This window comes from Lissotriton helveticus, chromosome 3_1 (assembly GCF_964261635.1).
Source record: "Lissotriton helveticus chromosome 3_1, aLisHel1.1, whole genome shotgun sequence".
NCBI lineage: Eukaryota > Metazoa > Chordata > Amphibia > Caudata > Salamandridae > Lissotriton > Lissotriton helveticus.
In genome coordinates, this window is record NC_136061.1 from 347,939,840 (window position 1) to 347,963,644 (window position 23,805).

At 48.4% G+C, this 23,805-nt stretch overlaps 1 protein-coding gene across 7 annotated transcripts in view; it reads right to left on the reverse strand.

Moving 5' to 3' along the window:
- The window catches only part of LOC144822453 (uncharacterized), a 1,018,233-nt gene that overhangs the window by 305,069 nt on the left and 689,359 nt on the right, over positions 1-23,805 (reverse strand). For all 7 annotated transcript variants that reach the window (XR_013608623.1, XM_078680007.1, XM_078680011.1 and 4 more), the window contains one exon: positions 19,421-19,518. Coding sequence is in view for 6 of the 7 variants with exons in the window: in XM_078680007.1 (XP_078536133.1) it covers positions 19,421-19,518 (98 nt within the window). In the remaining variant the exon portion in view is untranslated. The remainder of the gene's footprint in view (positions 1-19,420; positions 19,519-23,805) is intronic.

Here is a 23,805-nt window from a genome sequence, read left to right on the forward strand (position 1 = left end):
TTGTGCAAAGAAAAATGAAGAGTCAACATGGTACACACCTGTGTTCTATGTCTGCAAAACACTGCATGTGGTATAGGTATGTCATCCCTACAGCATGCCTTACAGCCCTAAAGCAGGATACACTATGCCCATCTGTGAGCATATCTACAGGAGTGGATGTGTCCCTGTGATATCTAAGTTCACCTGTAGGTACCACAAGTGCACAGGGAAGCCATACCGAGTACATGGACTGGTTACTCGTCATTACGAGTTTCCCAGCTACATGATGGCTTCACTGTACCCCAAGGTGTTTGATACCAAACACCTCATCTTGATAAACCCACACGGATGTCAGTGCTGGATATATTAACAAATGCACCCAGAGGGCCTCTTAGAGGTTCCCCCTGAAAACCTACTGATCCCTAGTGTGTTCACCGACTGGTCCCGACCAGCCAGCCATCCTAGACAAGTTTCTGGCCCCCTGTGGTGAGAGCCTTTGCTCTCAAAGGTCAGGAACAAAGCCTGCTCTAGGCGGGGGTGTCCATACCTCCTCCAGGCAGAATCTGCATTCCAGGGCGGGAAGCTTCAAAGGCTCTGCCACCTTTGTTATGCTACCCATGTCTCTCCAGATAGTGGAGAGGCCCACCACCCTGACCCTACTTTTTGGTGGCAATGAATAAGATTAGGAGGTGTGCCCACCTCAAGCCAGCACCACTCCTAAGGTGCACTAGATGATGTGGACCCCACTTTTCAGATTCCTCCAACTTGTTTGGACGGAATTAGTACTCTAGGTTCAGGATTATGTCCACTTCCCACAGGAAGTGGTCAGGCAGAGGGTGTAGACAACCAAAGGTAGGCAGCCCATTGGTGACTACCTGTCACTCCCTTTAACGTTCCTAAATTGAGAATTTAGGTGGCACCCCTGAATCCAAGAACTCAGATTTGACAGATTATAGAGAAGAAGGACGAGAACAGCAGAAGAGCTGAGAACTTTTGACACAAAAACCTGCCTGCTCGCAACACTCTCGACAATCGCAACAGAGTGACTCGTCCTGCAAGCTGGAGAACTAGCAAAGCCTTGGGTAGCCTACCAGCACTTCGAAAATTGCCTACAGTCTCCTTTGGAGAAGGGGAACTACTCCCATGCAATCCAAAGGCTCCGACAAGCAGAGTCTGGTCATCCACCTTGCAGCTCCAACGCCGCAGATGACCTGGAGAAGGTATTTGAAGTCTGGAAGGTCAGATCTGTCTTCCCATCGAGTATGAAGACACCAGGACCAACCAGAGTCATGCAGCACCAACCTCCAGGGTACCAGATGAACAAGTTACTTACCTTCAGTAACGCTTTTTCTGGTAGATACAATATCTGCCTGTGGATTCCTCACCTTGTGAATATCCCCTTGCGTCAGCAACATTCGGAAATTCTTTTTGTAGCCTCGCGCCGACGTGGACTCGGACGTCATAGAGACACGACATCGCTCGCGACTCCGCTGACGTCACCGACGCCTATAACAGGCCCACGCCGGCGTGATGACATCAGTTCCGCCCTTTTTTCCGTGCCATCGAGGCACACGGACGGACCAATGACAGTAGAAAGGTATACAGTATACACAGTACACAATAGTAAGGGCAAAACACACAGTGTAAAGCAAATGCAGGAAAGCAATAGAAACATTTCCATGACAACAAAATATATATACATTACATTACAGTAACTCTGGTATAGAAGAGGGGACAATGGGGAGGCGGGTGGGTCAGTGAGGAATCCACAGGCAGATATTGTATCTACCAGAAAAAGCGTTACCGAAGGTAAGTAACTTGTTCTTCTGATAGATACATCTGCCGTGTGGATTCCTCACCTTGTGAATAGAGTCCCACAGCAGTCCCCACTCCCGGAGGAGGGTGTCCACTCTTCTAAACCAGAAAATCCTGGAGGACAGAGTGTGCAAACTGACCGTCTCTCCTCACCTCGGAATCCAAGCAGTAATGCTTTGCGAAAGTGTGGAGGGAAGACCAAGTTGCCGCTCAACAAATATCCTCTACAGGAACACCTCTAGCCAATGCAGAGGTTGACGACTTAGCTCTTGTAGAATGAGCCCTTATAACCTCTGGTGGTTCCTTACCGGCCAAAGAGTAGCAGATCTTAATGCAGAGGACGATCCATCTAGACAAGGTTCTTTTATGGACCGCTCTTCCTTTCTTGCAGCCAGCAAACCCAATGAAGAGCTGGTCATCCAAACGAAAGTCTTTTGATCTGTCCAAGTAAAAAGACACCGCCCTTTTGGGGTCCAGACGGTGTAGTCTCTCTTCCTCCTTAGAAGGGTGAGGGGGAGGATACAAGGTAGGTAGGGTAATGGACTGACCAAGGTGGAAGGGAGTCACCACCTAAGGCAGAAAAGCAGCCCTGGTCCTAAGAACCATTCGATCAGCATGAATGGTCAAGAAAGGGGGCTTGAGACTAAGAGCTTGAAGCTCACTTACCCTCCTTGCCGAGGTTATTGTAACGAGGAAGACTGTTTTAAGAGTAAGAAGCCTCATGGGACATTTGTGAAGAGGCTCAAAGGGAGCACCCATCAGAAAACTCAAGACAAGATTTAAGTCCCACTGAGGCACAATAAAAGGAGTAGGAGGGAACTTATTTGTGAGGCCCTTCAAAAATCTTAAAACCACAGGAGACTTAAAAAGAGATGGCTGATCAGGCAAACAGAGAAATGCAGACAGCGCAGAAAGATAGCCCTTAACTGTGGCAACCGCAAGTCCCTGTTGCGCCAGAGAAAGGGCAAACTGGAGAACATCAGACAAATGGGCTCTCAAAGGGTCAATAGACTTTTCCCCACACCACATGACAAATTTTGACCATCTATAAGAATAGATGGACTTAGTGGAGTCATGCCTGGCTGACAAGATGACATCCACAACGTCAGGCGGGAGGGAAAAGGAATTCAGGTTGCCCCGTTCAATCTCCAGGCATGAAGGTGTAATGTCTGGAGGTGGGGGTGTAGAACCTGCCCCTCCATCTGAGAGAGGAGGTCTGCCCTGAGAGGGAGACGGAGCGGCAGGTGAGAGGAGAGGTGGAGAAGATCTGTATACCACACCCTTCTTGGCCAGTCCGGGGCGACCAATATGACTTGGGCCCGGTCTTGGCGAATCTTCCTCAGAACCTGAGGAATCAAAGGTATGGGAGGAAACGCGTAAAGGAGTTTATTTCCCCAACTCAACTGAAACGCATCCCCCAAGGCTCCTTGCATCGGAAACTGGAGACTGCAGAACGACAGGCAGTGAGCATTCTCGCGAGTGGCGAACAGGTCCACCCGAGGAGTCCCCCACATCCGAAAGATGTCGTGAACCACCTCTGGGTGAAGCCTCCACTCGTGATCGGCAGAGAACTGCCGACTGAGACTGTCTGCACGAACGTTCAGAACCCCGGCCAGATGATATGCCATCAGACAAATCTGATGGTCCTGAACCCAGGACCAGAGACGCAGAGCCTCTCTGCAGAGACACTGCGACCCCACTCCTCCCTGTTTGTTGATATACCACATCGCGGCCGTGTTGTCTGTCAGGACCTGGACCGAACAACCGCGAAGGGAAGGGAGGAAGGCCTTGAGCGCCAAACGTATTGCCCGCAATTCTAGAAGGTTGATGTGAAGCAACCTTTCCTCTGGAGACCAAAGACCCTTGACCTCCAGATCCCCCAGATGAGCACCCCACCCTAGAGTGGATGCATCCGTTATCACTTTGGCCACCGGAGGAGGCAGCTGAAAAGGCTTCCCCTGAGACAGGTTGCCTTCCACGCCCCACCAAGACAGATCCGCCGCAGCTTCTCTGGAGATCCTCACTGACTCCCTGAGATCTCCGTTGTGCTGATACCACTGCCTGCGGAGGCACCACTGGAGCGCCCTCATGTGCCAGCGTGCATGGTTGACCAACAGAATGCATGAAGCCATCAGACCGAGCAGGCGAAGGACCTTCAGGACTGGAACGACCGCTCCATTGTAAAATAAAGGAATCATTTCCCGTATGTCGTGAATCCTTTGAAGGGGAGGGAATGCACGACATACAGTTGTGTCCAGTAGAGCACCTATGAACAGGTTGCGCTGGGAGGGCAGCAGGTGAGACTTGGGTACATTTATCGAAAAACCCAACCTGTACAACAACTGGGTTGTCTCCTGCAGATGATGGAGCACTCTCTCTGACGACTCTGCCTTGATCAGCCAGTCGTCCAAATAAGGGAATACAGGAATCCCTGATCTTCTGAGATGCACCGCCACCACTGCCATCACCTTGGTGAAGACTCGAGGCGCTGTAGTAAGACCAAACGGAAGGACCGCAAACTGATAGTGCTGCGATCCCACCGTAAAACGGAGATACTTCTTGTGCGACTTCAGGATTGGGATATGAAAATACGCATCCTGCAAGTCGAGCGACACCATCCAGTCTTCTTCCAGCAGAGCCTGAAGAACCTGAGCAAGGGTGAGCATCTTGAATTTCTCCTGCTTTAGATAAAAATTCAAGATCCTGAGATCCAGGATTGGACGAAGCCTGCCATACTTCTTGGGTATCAGGAAATACCGGGAGTAGCATCCCTGACCCCTTTCCTGCTCCGGGACCACCTCTATCGCACCTTTTCTCAATAAAGTTTGAACTTCCTCCTGAAGGAGTAACAGGTGTTCCTCTGAGCAATATCCCTGACAAGGAGGGTAATTTGGAGGGAATTCCCGAAAGGGAAGGGCATACCCATTTTCTACGAGATTGAGAACCCAAAGATCTGATGTAACCGATTCCCAATCCCGTAGAAAGTGGGTAAGCCGACCCTCCACCGGACCCACATGATCCTGAATGGCGGATCTAGGGCTGCTTTTCCGTGGCTGGGGGGTTGGAGGAGGTGGAGGTGGAGGAGGAAGAGGCTTGACGTCCTCGAGGACGTGCTCTCTGCTGTCCCCTGTATGACCTATACAAGGTATTTTGCTGCTGCTGCTGTTGTTGCTGCTGTTGACCTTGTCTATATGAACGAAAGGAAGAGCGACCAAACCCTCTGAATTTCCTGGTTGTAGAACCTCTGATCTGAAGGCCAAGAGATCTAGCGGTTGCTCTGCTATCCTTGAATCTCTCCAAGGCTGTGTCTGCTTTTTTTCCAAAGAGTCCTTCACCATCGAAAGGCAAATCCAATAAAGCAGACTGCAGATCAGCTGAAAAATCAGATGATTTCAACCAAGCCGAACGCCTTGTGGCAACAGCCGTGCCCATGATTCTTGCCACAGAATCAGCAGTATCGAGGCCGCTTTGGATGACCTGACGGGCTGCCGCTTGAGAGTCAGATAAAACTTCCTCAAAGTCTTTTCTGCTATTCTCCGGAACCTTAGGGATCAATGAACGCATAGAGTCCATAAGTGCATGTACATATCTACCCATAAGGCAAGTGGCATTAGATGATTTTAATGCCATACTAGCAGAAGAAAAAGTCTTTTTGGCGACTTGATCCTGTTTCCTGGCCTCTTTGTCGCCAGGCACCTGCGGAAAAACACCAACCGACTTCTTAGAACAAGCAGCCTGAATCACCAAGCTCTCAGGAGAAGGGTGAGATGACAAGAAGGCAGGATCTTCAGGAGCCACTCTATACCTCCTAGCCACACTTTTCGAAACTGCAGGAGCAGAAAAAGGTTTCTTCCATACTTCCATAATGGGCTCCGTTAAAGCATCATTAAATGGTAGTAAAGGTTCCATCACTGAGTTCGGAGAATGAAGAACCTCAGTCAGTAAATTTGACTTACATTCGACAGTAGGTAAAGTCAAACCTAAAAGTCCTGCTGCCTTCTTCATAACAACGTGATATGGTTGAACATCTCTAGAGGGTGTATCAGGTCCCGAAGGTAAAGCCCATTCTGGAGAAAATTCAAGACCACTCGCCTCTGCCAGGTCCTCGAAATAATTCCCATCCAGCTCACCTTCTTCCAAGTCTGAATGAGACTCACAAAATCTCTGCTCATCTAGGAGACGTTGAGCCTCTCTCCTAGACCTCAGTTTAACTCGAAGTGCAGCCGGATCCAATGTCGAATCCGACGGCGCCGGAGCCGACGTCGGAATCGAATCCGAGGGCTTGGAAGAATGTTCCATAGACTTGCTTGGAGCCGGCGACGCCGGAGTCGTCGACTTCGGTCGAGCCGGCGTCGATATCGGCGTCGACCTCGGTGGAGCCTGGTACTGCCACAGCGGGGTCGGGGCTGGCATATACGGCATGAAAGGTGCCGGAGCATATGAGTGAGGTACACCCAAATTAAAAGCCATTGGACCCATGGGACCCGAAGGTGCTCCAGAGGGGTGCCATGATCTTGAGAAAACACCATACATTGCGTTTAGAAACGCAGAAGGGTCCTGACCTGGAGCTGGAAATGGTGGATGCTCAGGTTGACCTCGAGGCAGATTAGAATCTGTTATATTAACAGGATTCGAAGTCTCCTCTTCAACAGGAACTCCATCGGCGTCCTCCGGAGTCGAAGATGGAGCCGGAGACGGAGCCGGAGTCGGATCCGGAACCGGAGTCGGAGAATGGACTAGCGACTCCGAAGGTGAGGCCTCACCTTCCTGATCCGACACTTGTGGAGGAATTACCTTCGATTTCATTTTCTTGGGAGATTTCGATCTTGAGCCAGACCTATCATCCGAATGACGTTGGGACTCATGTCTCCTCTTCTTATGTTTTTTACGAGAGCCGGAAGCATGATCAGATGAGGACTTCGAGACCGACGCCTCACGAGATCTTGACCTGGATCTCGACTTCGATCTCTTCGAGTGTTTTGAAGATCTTCTAACTTTACTCGCCTTCAGCTTAGCCACAAGAAGTTTTGACTCTCTTTCTCGTAGAGCCTTCGGATTCATTTTCTGACACGACGAACACCCATCCACGTCGTGGTCAGAGCTCAGACACCAAATGCAGTCTTGGTGTGGGTCCGTAACGGACATCATCTTTCCACATTCTCTACAAGGCTTAAAACCTGTTTTCTTTGTCGACATGACAATCGAGTAAAAAGGGCAGAGAATTGAGAATCTAAGAAAAATAGTAACAAAGTCACCAGTAAAGCTACAGAGTATCCCGAAACCGTTAGCGTCGACGACGCGGAAAAAAGGGAACTGATGTCATCACGCCGGCGTGGGCCTGTTATAGGCGTCGGTGACGTCAGCGGAGTCGCGAGCGATGTCGTGTCTCTATGACGTCCGAGTCCACGTCGGCGCGAGGCTACAAAAAGAATTTCCGAATGTTGCTGACGCAAGGGGATATTCACAAGGTGAGGAATCCACACGGCAGATGTATCTATCAGAAGGCCTGCACCAGACACCAACAGTGAGAGTCCAGTCCAGATTCCCAGTGTGCCATGACTGAGCAACCTTTGAGGGATGTCAGCATCACTAAGACCCACTTCATGAGTGGCCAAGCTGTCCTGATTTTGCCCCTTTCAGCTATTTGCTTCAAACCGCAAGGAACATGTTTGCGCACCAGCCCAGCCTTCCTAATCACTCTGCACCTGAGCTGGGTACTGACGAACCGGCTGTGCCCCCTTGCACCAAGACCCTTTGAGCCCTAAGCCCCAGTTTGAGAGCTGTTGGACTTGTCCCCAAGTCTCCCTGCCCAGTCTATTTTCAGGTAACCTCCCCTTCACCGTAGCACATCCAGCTACAATCTCACCAGCACCCTGCTCCTGGTAAAACCAGGGAAGTTTCCGAAGAACTGCTGGTAGTACTTTGGGCCTTGGCCCACTACAACTCCGAGCCCTGAATGTGAACCCCTGGAACTGAAACTACCTTTATGCATTACTGTCTTTTCCTAGCATAGGATTACATTGTGGGTAAAAGTGCACAGGTTTGAACGTTTTACTTACCTGTAAAAATTTCTAATAAAAACAGTACTCACCTGCGAAAGAAAATTCTTAGTTTTGAAACATATACATGTTGGGAAATGAGGCAGTATCTGTGAGGCCTGCACAAACAACAAGACTACATTTGTCCTTCACTGGGTACCAAACATCCAATTGTGGAGCCTGACTCTCAGAGGGTAGCATTGCAGAGCAGTCTGAGGCTTACTCAAGGGAGGTGGTGTGGGCTAGTAAGCGCCATTACAGGTGTGCAGGAATAACACTCCATAATTGATTGTCCAGTCTGTACTTTGCTTTATAAAAGTAAGAGTACATTTATTTAACACTCACACTACTTAATAATATGCACCAATGTACAAATATACATATGCTGTTGGAATTACTTTGTGATATTGCATAACATCTCTACCCCTCCCGCAAGGAGGGGGGTCTAGTACTACCACTCCCATGTATGCACATCATCTTGCCCCCAAATGCAGTCAGTTGAACCTAACTTGGAGCAAGGGCCCTGAGCACTGGCATCATCCCAGCGGCGAGTCACCCAGTTACCTCAACCAGCATTTAAAATAGTTACACCTGCCCTGGTGACACACAACACTGAAGGAGCATTTCCCACTGACCATGAAGTATACACCTCTAAATCTTAAGGGCTACCAGTCTGGGTTCTTCACCTAAGCGTAGCAGCAAGAACACATGTTTAAGCATCAGTTTAAAATGACAGTACTCATCACATTTGTTGGAGATTAGAATGCGCTGCAATCAAAGCCCCGAAAGGCATCACAGATGGATCCAGTATTAAGCATATACAGCCATGACGCTCTAGCAGGAATGTCGAGCAACATAACCCCATTTGGCTTATGACATCACCTTACACAGGTTCTTCACATAACACATGTGACCTTCAGTCCCTCCGGAAGAAATAACATTAGGAAAGGCACTACGGGTGCAATTACTTCTCTTCACCTCCAGGGAATGCCCTTCTCCAGACATCCCCAACCCAGCATTCCACGACTTGAGGCAGTCCCTAGAGCACCCCCAGCAGTAGAACAAAAGTTCCAGCCATTGGGATGCAGATGACTCCTTGCTGAGCCCTGGAGGGGTTATTCTTCTAAGTCCCCATGAGACTTGTGGAGGGACTTCTTCAGGTTCTGCTGGGGGAGACTGCGCTTCCCCTGCACACACAGCAGTGGCACTATCTTCCTGGGGCCACCGCATGCCAAAATAACCAGGTTTCCTTGCCCGCTTCTGTAAACCTGGCAAGGCATTATGGGGCGCTTCTGTCCTCGCCGTGCATATTATAGTTGAAGCCCCCCTCCTCGGTGAAATCTAGCCCTGCCTCTTTTCTGACGGTGATTTCGGAAATTTCCTGGGAGGAGTTTTTTACTCTAACTAGCAAAATTAAATCCGGAACACCTGCGGATCCTCTTAAGCCAGCGCAGTTTAGAGACTCTGCATCATGCTGCCTGGCTTCTCTGCACAGCCTTATCAATGCCTCATTTTCATCGGCTATCGTTCCAGCTAAATGGAAGCAGGCATGGGTCTCTCCCATATTAAAAAAACTACTTTGGACCCTCTGAAGCCGGAAAATTTTAGACCGGTTTCCCTGCTTCCATGGGCAGTGAAGATTGCGGAATCCCATGTAAATTCAGTTCTTTCTACCTTATTGTATACCAATAACATCTTGGATAATACTCAACATGGGTTCCGCACCGGTCATAGCACTGAGACAGCGTTGCTTGCTATGACTGAGCTTCTTCGCTTAACTCTTGATCAGGGTCAAACGGCGGCACTGGTCCTGTTGGACTTGAGTGCCGCTTTTGACACTGTTTCACATCAGATTCTGCTCCATCGGCTCGAGGAAGCGGGGGTCATGGATCTGGCACTTGCATGGTTTAGATCTTTCCTGTCAGGAAGATCTTTTCGTGTTTCTACCTCTCCTTTTCTTTCTAGGGCACATTCCATCGAGCAGGGTGTTCCTCGGGGCTCTGCCTTGAGTCCCACCTTGTTCAACCTTTATGTGCAGCCGCTTGCTGCGGTCGCCAAGTTATGGGACCTTAACATCGTCTCATACGCGGATGACACGCAACTGGTGGTTGCCCTATCGGAGGATGCAACCGGAGATCATGTCAGATTCAGAGCCGGGCTATCTGCAGTGGCTGACTGGTTGACAGCCAATTGCTTACAGCTTAACGCGGCCAAGACTGAGGTTCTACTGGTTGGTAGGAACACCTATATATGGGGAGACCATTGGTGGCCAGCTACTTTGGGGAAGGCTCCGGAACCAAAGACAGAAGTGAAAAATCTCGGAGTCTGGCTAGATTCGACTCTTAGCTTTTCCACCCATACAAAGAAAGTTGCTGCCACTTGTTTTGGCATCCTGCGTAGTCTGAAACCTGTCTTAAAATGTTTTGACTCTGAGACCAGACAGATGATAATCCAGGCCACAGTGATGTCTAGGCTTGACTACGCCTGCTCATTACTGCTGGGTGTAAATCAGGCAGAAATCGTTCGAATGCAACGCATTCAAAATGCAGCGGCTAGAGTTCTAGTAGGCTTGCCTAAATTCAGCCCGATTTCTGCGACCATCCGAAGGCTCCACTGGCTACCTGTAGCTCAACGAATACAGTTTAAGACTCTCTGTATTTCGTTTAAAATCTTAAGACTGACAACTCCCAGGATGCTCTGCCGGCTACTGAACTTGTATGCTCCTTTGCGCACATTACGTTCTACTGGCCAAAATCTGGTCGAAGCGCCTCGGGTCAAGCGTAGTAGAGCGGGAGGACGTTCTTTCCGTTTCTTGGCAGCTAAAGCTTGGAACGCTCTTCCCTTCTACATCAGAGAAATTCAAAGTCTGTCTGTTTTTCGGAAAGCTATAAAAACTCATCTATTTCTGTAAATGTTTTGCTGGAGATGCTCATTCACTACTTCGCTCATGGTTCTTTTTCTGCTCTGGAGTTTAGCGCCGGGACGCCCCTTCGCTGGGGCAGCTGCGCGCTCTATAAAATTGTATAACATAACATAACATAGCAGCTGCTCTCCCGCTGCTCCGGGAAGAACTGCGCTGTCCCCGGCAGCCTCCTGCCATGTCTCCTGACTTCGGTTGGGGGCCTGGTCCCCCCCAGATCCCCAGGGGAGTGAGCCAGCTCGTGGAGCCCACCCCCACTACTCTGGCCGTTTCGGGGGCCCGGTCCCACCCTGGCCCCTAGCGCCTCCTCGCCCCCTCTTCTCTTCGTGGGTGTCCGGTCCCACCCGGGCACCCCACATTTCCTGCATCTGGGGAGGTGAGGGTAGCCCAGGGAGCCCACCGCCGGCTGCTCCGGCCGGCTCCCGGTCCGGCCCGCACCCTTTTGTGCTGCAGTGGGAGCCAGCGCTCCTCTTCGGGTCTCCCGCTCCAGCGGGCAGACACAGCGGCTGCAGCTGGACCAGCGGATCTTTGGGGGAGTGTGACGGCATTCCCCCCCTCCTCCTCCCACAATTTCGGAACCCGAAGATGGGGTCCGGGACCCCCTCGTCCTCTTCACGGGGAGCGCCGCCGTGCCCCATCTTTGCTTTTTCAGCAGGGCCAGGGTGGGCTCCTGGCACCCCGCAGGAGGGGACATCTTCACAGGAGCGTGACGGTGCTCCCTGCCTTAACTTTTTCCGCCGGTGGCCAGGGTGGGCTCCTGGCCCCCGCATCAAGAATCATCATGGGGTGCGTGACGGCATTCCCCAGCTACGGCGAGGCCCGGAGTTGGGATCCTGGGCCTCTGGCACTTTTCTCAGAAGGGCACTACGGCGCTCCCCTGCTTTAGTTATTCTCAGGGGCCAGGGTGGGCTCCTGGCGCCCCTCTTTACAAGCTTCACAGAGGCGCAACGGCGCTCCCCGACTTTGCTTCTTGCGGGGGCAGCCCCCGGGACCTGACCCACCCCAGAGGCCCATCTAGGACCAGCGGCAGAGCCCCACACGCTTCATCATCGGGCATGGCTGAGGTTAAAGGTCGCCTACCTTCTGGGGGGCATACCTCAGCCCCCAGGGCTCCGTTCTTGGTGACCTTGGCCTCTTCTTGCTCCTGGTGGCGCACTCCAGCCACTGGGAGCACTTTCCTTCACCCTCCTGGTTACACGGAGGGTAGATTCAGCAGTGAGCTGTCTGCACTGGTTCCCTGCGCCAGCCTTTCACATGGCTCTCCTCCTGGGCCTCTCTTCTCCCTGTGCAGAGGCCCGTGCTTCTGCACACTGGTCCTCCTGGTCTCTTCTCCTGGTGCTGTTCAGGATCCTTAGACAGTCAGGGGGTTCCTCCTTCCAACTGCCCATTGAGCCAGGCTCCAGCATCCTCTGCCTCAGTAGACCACACTCCAGAGAGACCTTCTCTTCCTGTGCAAACACTTTTAAAGAATTGGGGAGGGGGCTGCCAGGAAGTCACTGTTTGCCCTATCACACAGCGACACATCACTTCTCTGCCCCTGCTCCCTCCTTCCTGACCAGACCTCTGAGTTGGTTAAAGATGGTGTCATCCAGGCTCTTCTGCCAAATGGTCTCTGAAAGCCCCTTCCCCCCAGAGTTGCCTTCTCCCTTGTGCAGCTAGGTGCCTGGCACCCAGTGACAGCTGCTGATGGATTCGCCTGTAGCTCATCAAGGTCATCAATCCAGGCTTCTGTGGTCAGCCCCAGCCAGTCCCTGGTTATGGCTAACTCAGAGAAATATAACATTTCTGGATGACCCAAAGCAGTACAAATAAGACTCTGGACTCTGCAGAATACTTCTTCTCACATAGGGTACAGTGGACATTGGTGCGTATCTGGAATTTTTAAGCCCTAGGAAAGTGAAACTAGCCCATGTGCTCCCTATCCTCATAATGGAATAATTGAATAAACACTGTAAAGCACACTGCCTTTCCCTGGCATGTTTCTTCCCACTGTATAGAGCCTATTCCATATAACCCCCAATACTGCATAAGTCCTGCCACACCATTCACTTTGTAGCTGCTCCTGGACTGCGCACGCCAGGAATCTCCCCTGTGCAGCGCGTACACATGTGCACATGCATTTACACATGTGTCTGCATGTAACCAGCCCAGTGCCCCACGCTCCTGCTGCTGCGCAGCGGCCTAGTCAAGCTAGGGGGACACCAGTAAAATCCACATGCAGTCTTTTTTATCATGAGTTCACTGTGGGTGAGTCCCAACTTACGAGGCTCCCCCAGAGTAAAAGCTCAACTAATAGGTGCTCAAAAAGCAAAAAATCCAGGCGGCCCAGAGTGTCAGAACCACCTTCTAACAATATATAAAAAGAAGTATTATTTTCTAATTTGGTCTTGGATTTATTCTTTGAGTGTGTGTCTCATTTATTGTCTCTGTAAGTACAAAAAATGCTTAGCACTATCCTCTGATAAGCCTAAATGCTCTGTCTCGACTTACTACTGTATCCTTGCCAGTCCAGAGCCCGTTCTTTATCTTTCTCTAGAATTAACACAATTGGAAAGATCCCCTCTTTTTCATTTCAGATAAAGCTCTGTATAGCGGCTTATGAGTTTTAGAATGCCAACTGACGCCTTGGGAGGCTCCTCCAGGGCTTGTCCATGTAATGGGGTTTCCTCACAATCACTAATGCATTACAATATTTTCTGGAATTATTTTAGTTACGCCCATAGCATCTTTTAAAATCCTTGGGGCACCAAAGCTGTGAACAGGCTTTGCACAAATTACATTCATTAGATATCCCAATCATCTGTGCTAGGGTGTGTTCTCTCCTTAAAGCAGCTGTTTTAGCTAGGAGAACTATGGGTGAATTATACTGTTCTTTTTAATATGATCTTATTCTGATTTTAGATATTTACTGTACTTGATTAGTTTATATTTTATAGATGTACTATGGATATTATATGCAGATATGCAAATTGTTTTAAAGAATGTGTGTTTTAATTTAATTTTGTTGCTAAGCATTAGTTATTATGCCTTATGGTTATTGGATCATTTATTTTATTAATAATGCTGAGGTTGATGGAGTTCATTGTTTTATAATTATTTAATTGCCCTGTATTATTTTTGTCTTTTATGGCCACAAACAGCTGAATAAAGAAATAAAGAAAAGCCTAACTGCTCGCCCACACTACCTCAAAAGAGAGTGTTAGTATTATCTACCTTAGCCCCTGTAAGCCAATAGGAACCCACTGGACTCTCTACACAGTGAACTTCTTTTTAGTGCACCATATAGAGCGCCATCATCCTACACTATCACAATATTTTTTGCCGATATTTCTGTCTCCGATATTTACTCCTCTATATTTTGTCCAAACACCGTGGACCTTGATAACACAGCCTCATTTACTGTTGGTTTTTACACTCCATCTGCTCTCCTTGTGGCTTTGTCATGCTCGTGTCTACTTTGAGATTTCTAAATTATGTACCCAAGATGCATAAGGATAATGGAGCCTTCCACTTCAGCTTCACCTGCTCAGCGTGTGCAAGGGAGGCGGACTGCCGCTGTACTTGTTCAGTATGCGAGGACACCTAAACTGCTTATGTCCGTACTGTACCAGATGAGCGTGTGAGACAACTTCACTCGTATGCTTCTTGCTGTATGTGCTTTACCTGCTCTGTGTGCCAGGAAAGCTTGAGGCATTGCTGTCCATCCTGCGTATGTCAGTGAACCTTTGGCATTATTATAGATTATTGAAAGACGTTCCCGGACACCTCCCTCTGTTTCCGTGTAGAATTTATATGCAATTCCTCTTAGCCACTCCTGGAAATTCGGAAAGAATAGCCCTTTTGTAATGCCTGTAAAGAAAATTCCAATAGTGACCTGTTTTCACTCTGCTTTCAACAAAGGTGGGGCGATGGCCTCTTCTGTACGTGTGTGTTTGTTGCGAGCCATGTCACAGGCAGAGAGATTTACCATAAATGTTTTTTGTTTGTAGTTCTTTGCAGATCACGGTATTATAAACGCATTTCCTCCACTAGATGGCAGTGCTCCCTGTAGATACATCTTGATCATCCTGGAGCTGCCTTTCCTAAATTAGATTTATGAATTTGAGTGTATCATTATTCTTTTTCTTTCTTACTGTTTTTTTCCTTTTTAGGGATCCCCTGCCAGACGGCACAAACTATTGGCAAACAAACACCTGTTGTCAGGTAACAGTGAGCTTTACTGTTACTCTCATTTGATTGCATTTTATTTGTTATTAGTGTGCCTGGGCTTTCCTTCCTCTTCTTGTGTTTGTCCTTCCCTTGGAGCATGGATACTTTACTTGTGTCCTTTCTTGCTTGCTTTTCAAGCACAACTTTTTTTCTTTCATGTTAGTGTGTGTGGTTTCCCGCTGTCTCCTTCTTGTACTTTTCTCCCTCTGGCCAACCTCTGTGTTGCTCTCTGTCGCCCCTGTGTTTCTCCCTTGCCCCTCCATGTTGCACTCACTCTTGCATACTCTCCCCCCCCCCCCGTTGCTTTCACAACCATGAGCTTCTGCCCCAGCTGCTCATGTTGATCTCTCTTGCCCATTGCTTATTCCCCCACCCACGCACTCCATGTTCCTTCCATCCCCCCACTCTCCATGTTGCATCCCCCACCCACGCACTCCATGTTCCTTCCATCCCCCACTCTCCATGTTGCATCCCCCACCCACGCACTCCATGTTCCTTCCATCCCCCACTCTCCATGTTGCATCCCCCACCCACGCACTCCATGTTCCTTCCATCCCCCACTCTCCATGTTGCTTCCCCCACCCACGCACTCCATGTTCCTTCCATCCCCCCACTCTCCATGTTGCATCCCCCACCCACGCACTCCATGTTCCTTCCATCCCCCACTCTCCATGTTGCATCCCCCACCCACGCACTCCATGTTCCTTCCATCCCCCACTCTCCATGTTGCATCCCCCACCCACGCACTCCATGTTCCTTCCATCCCCCACTCTCCATGTTGCTTCCCCCACCCACGCACTCCATGTTCCTTCCATCCCCCACTCTCCATGTTGCTTCCCCCACCCACGCACTCCATGTTCCTTCCATCCCCCCCACTCTCCATGTTGCTTCCCCCACCCACGCACTCCATGTTCCTTCCATCCCCCACTCTCCATGTTGCTTCCCCCACCCACGCACTCCATGTTCCTTCCATCCCCCCACTCTCCATGTTGCTTCCCCCACCCACGCACTCCATGTTGCTTCCCGCCACCATTGTCCTCCATATGGTTTACCCACACCTCCATGTTGTTCCCCCAACACGCGTCCTTTGTGATGCTCCCCCCCAAACCCGCACCCCCAGTGTTGCTCTCCACACTCGCAGTAAAAAAACAAAAACAATGCTTTGTCGCTACTTATTTTTCTATATACTCTACCAACTCGGAAAGAAAAAAAAGTTCATGTCATTTTGTAGGCATGCATATGCATGGTGTGCGTGCGTGCCTACAAAATTATTTGTCTTATGCGTCGTAGCACCTTTTCTTGGTTCTTTTCTTTAGGCATGGTGCACATCATCAAGGTAATATGTGCCACATCGCTGAAGACCAGTGGAAAGACAGTACGTCCCAAAGGTGAGAACTATTGGCTTGCCAATGCTTCTTTGTTTTCTGGGGGTTAGTGAGGAGAGGAAGGTCATGTCTGAGAGGTGGGTGGGGGAGAAGCGAGGGTGTATTGGGAAATGACAAAGGAGCTTGAGCTTGAGCTTGTGTACAATGCGTAGGTGCCTGCCACACGGTGCCGGGATGTTTACAAACTTAAATGTTTCAATGGGAGCTTGTGCTGCGAGTGTTTTGAGCTCGCCGCACAAGCCAGCATTGAAAAATGGAAGTTTCCGACGACACTATGGGGCCCATTATGATGGCGGGCAGATTGCCCCCGCCAGGCTGGCGGTTGCCACCGCCAGCCATCATCTCAATTTCCCCCCCCCGCCATATTAGTATGGTGGGGTATGGTGGGGGGGACCTCGACGGACGGAAAGACCAGAGTGCAGGACAGTAGGGGGGTGCACACGGGGGGGGGGGTACCTGTGCATTTGCATAATCAAAGCGCGCGGTGCCTGCCGCTTTGATTATGCAAATGCATCACAAGCATTAATAGCATTGCGGCGGGTGCTGGTGTGAATACCGCCCGCCGCAATGTTATTAATGCATGTTGCGCCCGCCACTGTGGCGGGCGCATCCTAATGCCCACATCGGGACCCCCGCCCTTTAGGAGGGCGGTCCCGTTTACCGCAAGGGTGGCGGGCGGGCTATGCCCGCCCGCCATCATAATGGACCCCTATGTGCGGTCGTGTTCTAATTGGGAATGCAGACTGCCGACCCATGGTCGGGCGGTTCCTTTCCTGCAACGGCGTCCTCCTGACATCGTAATGAGGGCCTTTTGTTGGGAACACAAGTCTATGGTGCAGCTGACTCTTTGTTTAATATCCAACCAAGTTTTCCTGTTTCTTCAGTCATGGCTCATGGGCCGAAACAACACCAACACATTTGCCCTTTAAACCTGGCCCATCTGGCGGTGCCAGAGATACCAGTAGGCCAGTTTAACGCTGCTAACTCAACCAACAGCAAGGCGGTCTCCCCCGGGACCCTCAACGGATGAGCGCACAAAGATACTGGCCACAACTCAGAAATTACATTGGTCTGAATGTTCAGATAACACACCCACTTAAGGCAGGCCTTCCAGAGTGGCAACGGCTTTCGAATTTCCTGGCCATGGCCAGTGGGTCCAAAGGCATTGGCATGCTTCGTTTGGGATGGCACCACCCCTAGTTGACAGATAACCCAGTACCCTAGGGGAACTTGAACAGAGAGGAACTGTGGATGAAAAGATGTTGGTCTTGGTAGCGGGGGACCCCAATTGCAAGGTCAGACATAAATCTAGTCCATGGGTTAGTCGGGGTCATTTTCCTTCGTGGACCTGGATAAATCAAGATTTATTCAATATTAACATCAACCTTTCAGTTTGTTTCAGGAAATATGTAGTAAAGAAGCATTAAACCCCAGGGAATATTAAAGAAACACACCATGTCCGTGACACCAGAATCTGACACTTCTGGACATCAAGTCGCTATACACCAAGAGTACCTCTGTGGTCTCCCATGTTAAAAGTCTTTAGCATCAAAGATATCTTTAGAGCTGTCCATGGTGTTGAACTCTCAGACTAAAATATTGACCAATTCGAGTTTCTTAATAAGAGTGCAGTTTTTAGGTCAAAGCATACCAGACAGTTACGAAAAGACATCTTGTGGGGCACTCTGAAACCTTCCCTGGGAATGCATTCCACCCATTGCTTACCACTGGCTTTGCAATTGTAACCCACATTTTCTGGCTTTCTATTTGCTGTCTTTATATGTTTTAGACTGTCCAACATGTCTTCATTGTTATTGTGGAGCAAACCTTGTTTACCATTAACCCTTGTATTCTTCCACAAGCCCTCACTTTCTGTAAACAGTCCTTTAAATGTTGTTCTTATCTTGTCATATTTGCTCTTGGTTCAAAGTCAGTAGTGAAATGTCAGGCTCTCTCTTCTAAGGGAGCTTGGTGTTTACTTTTCTTTCTCTAACTTCAAAGTGAGACGATTTATGTGAAAATGAAGCACATTTTTGTTTGTAATTTGGAAGTGTGGTGGAAACAAATACTTTAATACAAACAACATAAATGAGTACAATAGGCGATGCCATTTCCACACATTATTGTTTGTGCGCTGTATAGTTTTATCAGTAAAACTGTATTTGTAACTGCAATTGTCATTTCAATTGAAAATGTGTTGTCGGTAACGACAGTGCGCTACCACACCATGCATACTCCACACTACACCACTTGAATCTATTCCATCCTATGCCCCTCCACTCTAAGCCACTCCACTCTACGACACTCTACTCCACGACATAGCACTCCACTCCACCACACTCTATGTCACTTTACACTAGGTCAATCTGCTCCACTCCATGAGTCATCCTCTTCCCATGACTTACAGCAGTGCTAGATTAGCTCACCGCCGCCCAGTTTAAATGCAATAAGGGTAAAACCGAGATTTTATTATTCTGTAATCTTCCTCCTCAGTACTGGCACGCTTTCTGGCCGGATGAGTCTCAACGGCCTACACCTTGGGTCACCCGGTCAAGAACCTAGGGATTTGGTTTGACGAAAAGCGAAGTTTCAGTACTCTGATCAATAAACTAACAGGAATGTGCATTGGCATACTGAAATCACTCAAAAAAATTCTACCTATACTTCTGCCTGGCTAACTACTAGATAAATTGCAGGTTGTCCAAAACGCCACTGCTAGAATTCACTTCAACCTCCCCCAAAGGATCAGCGTCAGGCAGCACCTTTGTAACCTGCATTGGCTACCTGCGAAAGCACAGGTTATATTCAAAGCTCTGGTAATGGCACATGCTGCTCTCTATGGGCTTGGTCCAGTGTACATTAGGAAGCGTTTTCAGTTCTATGCCCTCACCAGGCAACTGCGCTCTTCCAATACACTGATGGCGTGCACTCCCAGATTCCGCCTTAAAAGGACAGGTGGCAGTTCCCTGGCCTATACGGCGGTGGAGGCCTGGAACACACCTCCTGTGTACTTACGCAGCTTCCAGTATCCCAAACAATTTAGAAAGAGACTCAAAACTTTTCTCTTCAATTACCTTTCTCTCCTTTCTTGTTGGGTTCTTCTCCTCTGCTTTTTTCCTCTTTTGGGCTTGCATCGGGACATCTTTTGAGTAGCTGTGCGCGTTATAAACTCCTATAACATAACATAACATAACATATGATACTCAGTCAGTCAATCACTTTTATTCGATTAATAAAAATCAAAAAGAGACACAAGATACAAGTAATCACAGTCAATACAATACAACAGTTCATCCAATTACAAAATTAAAGAATAAATATAAATAACGTATCAAGCTTAAAATGAACATATCTCATAGGTTCAGTAAAACATTTTTAAAAATTTCCGTTTGACAGTTAGTTTCAAAGTTAAGAAGGCACCAACACTACTAGCATGATTAAATTGTAATAGGTCTGAGCCGTAAATTAGAACGCTTCTTATTTATACAAACACCTGCAACTAGGAAACTTGCTTCATGAAATGTTACACGTGCACTAGATAAGAGTTGTAAAAACAGGAGCGCTGGCCTAACCTGTAGGAAGCCCGCTTCCCGCAAAATAGGTAACAAGTATTTTTTCCTAATCTGTGCATAGTGTTCGCAAAACATAATAAAATGTAGTGTATCCTGTGTGGAAAAGTGATCACAATCACATGGATTTGCGTTTTCTGAAGTGGGTAGGAACCAAACATAAAATGTATCAAATTTAAGCAGAATCTAGTTAAGAGAAAGCGATGAAACGGTCTAATCAGTAAGACAAGGTAGGGTTCAGGGCCTGGGACAGTTATAAGTGCATAATTCCTTCTAACAAGCGGTTTTTTCAACTCTGTCTCCTCCCGCTCTGCCGTGAACAGATTTACCAGTGCGGATTTTATCTCCATGACATCCTCTTTTTTAATGCGTTCTGGGAAATGAAAGAGCTCAGATCGCCCCACATTTGTAAGCATCAATTTGACATAAACCAGCCATGGGATTCTATGAGCTCTGTCCAGGGCAAGGCAGTTTTTAAGAATCAAATGATTTAAGGTGATTTCCTGGTTAAGCCAGGTTTTTAGCCAACAAATTACAGGTGCGGATTTTAATAAGTCTGTTACGAACCCCATGCCCAGCTATGAGTGTATTGTAAAAGTGGGGGTAGACTGGGGAACAGAAAGCAGGGATCTTAAAAATTTGTTCTCCACCTTCTGGATGGTATCAGGGTTTGTATAACCCCAGATGGCAGAACCGTAGGTGGCTATAGCCAAACATTTGGCTTTATATACTTTAAGGATAGCCTCCATTGGTTGTGCCCCCATCCTTTTGGCAAAGCTCAACAGGGCTGCAGCCGATCTTGCTACTGCGTTGCTTTTTGACTTATATTGAGGACCCCAGGTTCCCCTATCGTCAAAGACGACCCCCAGATAGGTGAAGATTGGAACCCTCTTTACTTCTTTGCCTGTACAGAAAAATGTTTTTGTTTTCTTTTTCCTACTGGCCAGTCCGACAATCATGACCTGAGATTTTTGGGTATTGATTTTCAGATCTAATGACGCCATGAAGTCGCCGAAGGAGGCCAATAGTCTATTGAGGGCCACACCTGTGCGTGCCAAGAGAACGGCGTCGTCCGCGTACAGGAGGACCGGAATCTTGGTCTCCCCTGCACGCGGAACGTCCACCGTTGAAACTGCCAGGGTTGGCTCAAGGGCATTTATGTATAATGTAAAGAGGAGGGGGGTAAGGATACATCCTTGCCGCACCCCCCTCTCCGATTTGAAATAGGTGGTACACCTCCCCTCCCGAGTGACTCTAACTGAACCAGTAAGCCACAATGAAGGTCAGCTAGAAAACTAACTAGCGGGGGGTCGATACCCATGTCCAAAAGGACCCTCCACAGCCTCGACCTGTTGACCAGGTCGTATGCTGAGGAGAGGTCCATAAAGGCCATGAATAAAGACCCCTCCTTCGCAGTGGTATATTTGCTGATAAGCAATTGAAGGTTTAAGCATTGATCCAATGTGCTCCTATTAGGCCTAAAGCCGTACTGGGCATTAGACAGGGTTCCTCTACCTTCTAGCCATGTTGTCAATCTACCCAAGAGACTCTGCCCAAGATTTTAACGGCAGAGTCTATTAGGGAAATAGGCCTGTAACAGGCAGGATCACCCTTTTGGCCTTTTTTAAAAATTGGAATAATTGTGGACCTTGCCCAAGACTCAGGGAAGTTGTTTTCTCTTGAGGCGTTAAAAACATTGGTCAATATCCTGGCCCAAAATTTTGGGGCACACTTATATAGGTCCGCAGGAACCCCATCCGGGCCCGGAGCCTTGTTTTTGAGTGTCTCATTAATTGCTTTTTCTACATCTTCCTCCTCAAAGGGCAAAATTGGCCCAACATGGTGGAAAGATAAGGTCTCCTGTATAGGTCCATTGATTGACTGGCTATAAATGCTTCCAAAGTGGGCGAGCCACTGCTCGTCTGGAATAGTACATTCCACACCCTGGTTCTCCACCCCAGAAAATTGGGCTGATTAATAACCGCCCAAAATTTGGAACTATCCCGCAAAACTTCTTTTGATTGCAGGTCACTCCAGGCCTCTTTCTTAATCTGAGTTTTACGACTCTGAATAGCCTGTTTGTATTGTTTCCTGAGGGTTACTATCTGTGCTCTGTTTCTAGGTGTTTCCTTCAGTGCTTTTAAAAGAGCGGAGTGCGCCTTGGTACAGTTTGAATCAAACCATCTTTTTCCTGTTTGCCCACCTGGTTTAGTTTTAGCCATTAAATCAGTATTCACTTGTTGGCATATAATATTAAATGCCTCAATTATCCTGAAGTTGGGGCCAACATGATCTAGGCAAATACCCACCTCCACTTCAACCTTGGCCAAGACATCTTGTAGAAAAGTGACCGGGGTCTCTTTGGCCCATTTCAACCTCCTACCCTGATCTTTTGGTAACAGGTCCGTTGCACATGATGCCTGGATGTCTTTAAAATCCAATAACCCCCCTGGGGCAACCTCTAGTATCACGGGGTTATGGTCACTAAAAATAGAGTCTTCTACCCTGTAATTTAAAACGATAGACAAAACAAAGGAAGATAAAAAAATATAATCAATAACTGTTCCTGTGTCTTTTCCTTTAAACGTGAAAGGCCTAGGCCCATCTACACAGCAACCTGATTCATAAAGGTTGAAGGAGGCCAAAAGGCTCTACAAAGCCTCCCCTTGTTTCGTGTGTTCGAAGTGTGAGGGCAACGAGTAAGAAGGCCCCCCGTTATCTTCCAAAGTGCACTCCAAACTGCATGGGTGGATATTTAAGTCACCCATAAGGATGATCTCAAAGCTGTTGTGTGCCGCTCTGTACTTATCTAAAAATTCCCCAAGAGATTCTAAATGCTGATTAAGACTGACAGTGTCTGGTGAATTATAAAAGTTAATAAATAACACAGTGGGGGAATTCGCAACCGACAATTCTACTACTCAACAATATTGAGAACCTGACTCTAGCTGTTTTGCTGATCCTTTCATATTCAATGAGATTAATAGGGCAAGGCCTCCCTTCGCCCTGCCCGCCAGACTTGGTTTGGCGGGAATGCTAAAATGGGCGTATCCATCCATAGAGAGGCTATTTGCCGTGTCCCAGGTTTCTTGGAGAGCTATTACATCATAGCATGTAACAAAACCCACCCAATTCTCGTCCTGGCTTTTCGATCTGCTACCAGCAATATTCCAGCTAAGGATTCTACAGATATTCCTGTGACATAAGTTAGAAGCAATCATGTTTTTTGTGCCAGATGGGTTGTGTAGTCAATCAGAGCTCTCTAACTGAAGCAGGAGTGAAAAACGGTTTGACAAAGACAAGCCCCCGCTCTGTGTATCTTCAGAAACCTGAGGAGCTACGGGAGGTGAAGGGAGATGCTGAGGTGGGATGGCAGAGACACCACTCTCGGGTTACCTGGCAAAATCGCACGGTCCTAGGGTGGGAGTATCTCTTTTTGCTGTTAAACTCTGGACTGGGGAACATATTTTCTACCTACCCCATGGACGATAGAAATATCCAAGAGGAAATGGTCTAATTCCGGTGTTTGTGAAGTCAGACCCATCCCAAAACAATCTTTCAGCAACATTTCTCCCACAAAAATTTACAATAATACAGTCCCCAGGGATGTTCTTGGCTCCATGTCCTACCCACCCCACCCTTCTAGCCATAATGATAGAGGGGGATAAGTCACTCTCCCCACTTGAATAGTGTCTGCACCATTCCCTAGATTTACCTAAGAGATCCTCAGTAGACGCTCTCCCATTTTGTTCTAGAGGCGGAACCCCCGTTAACACTGCCACAAAACGGCAGCGTCCGGCGGAAGGTGCAACCTAAAGCTACTGGGCTTAGGTGCGATGTTGGTAGTGTTAGGGTAGAGTGCTTGATTCTTGTTAATATTCATTTTGGTG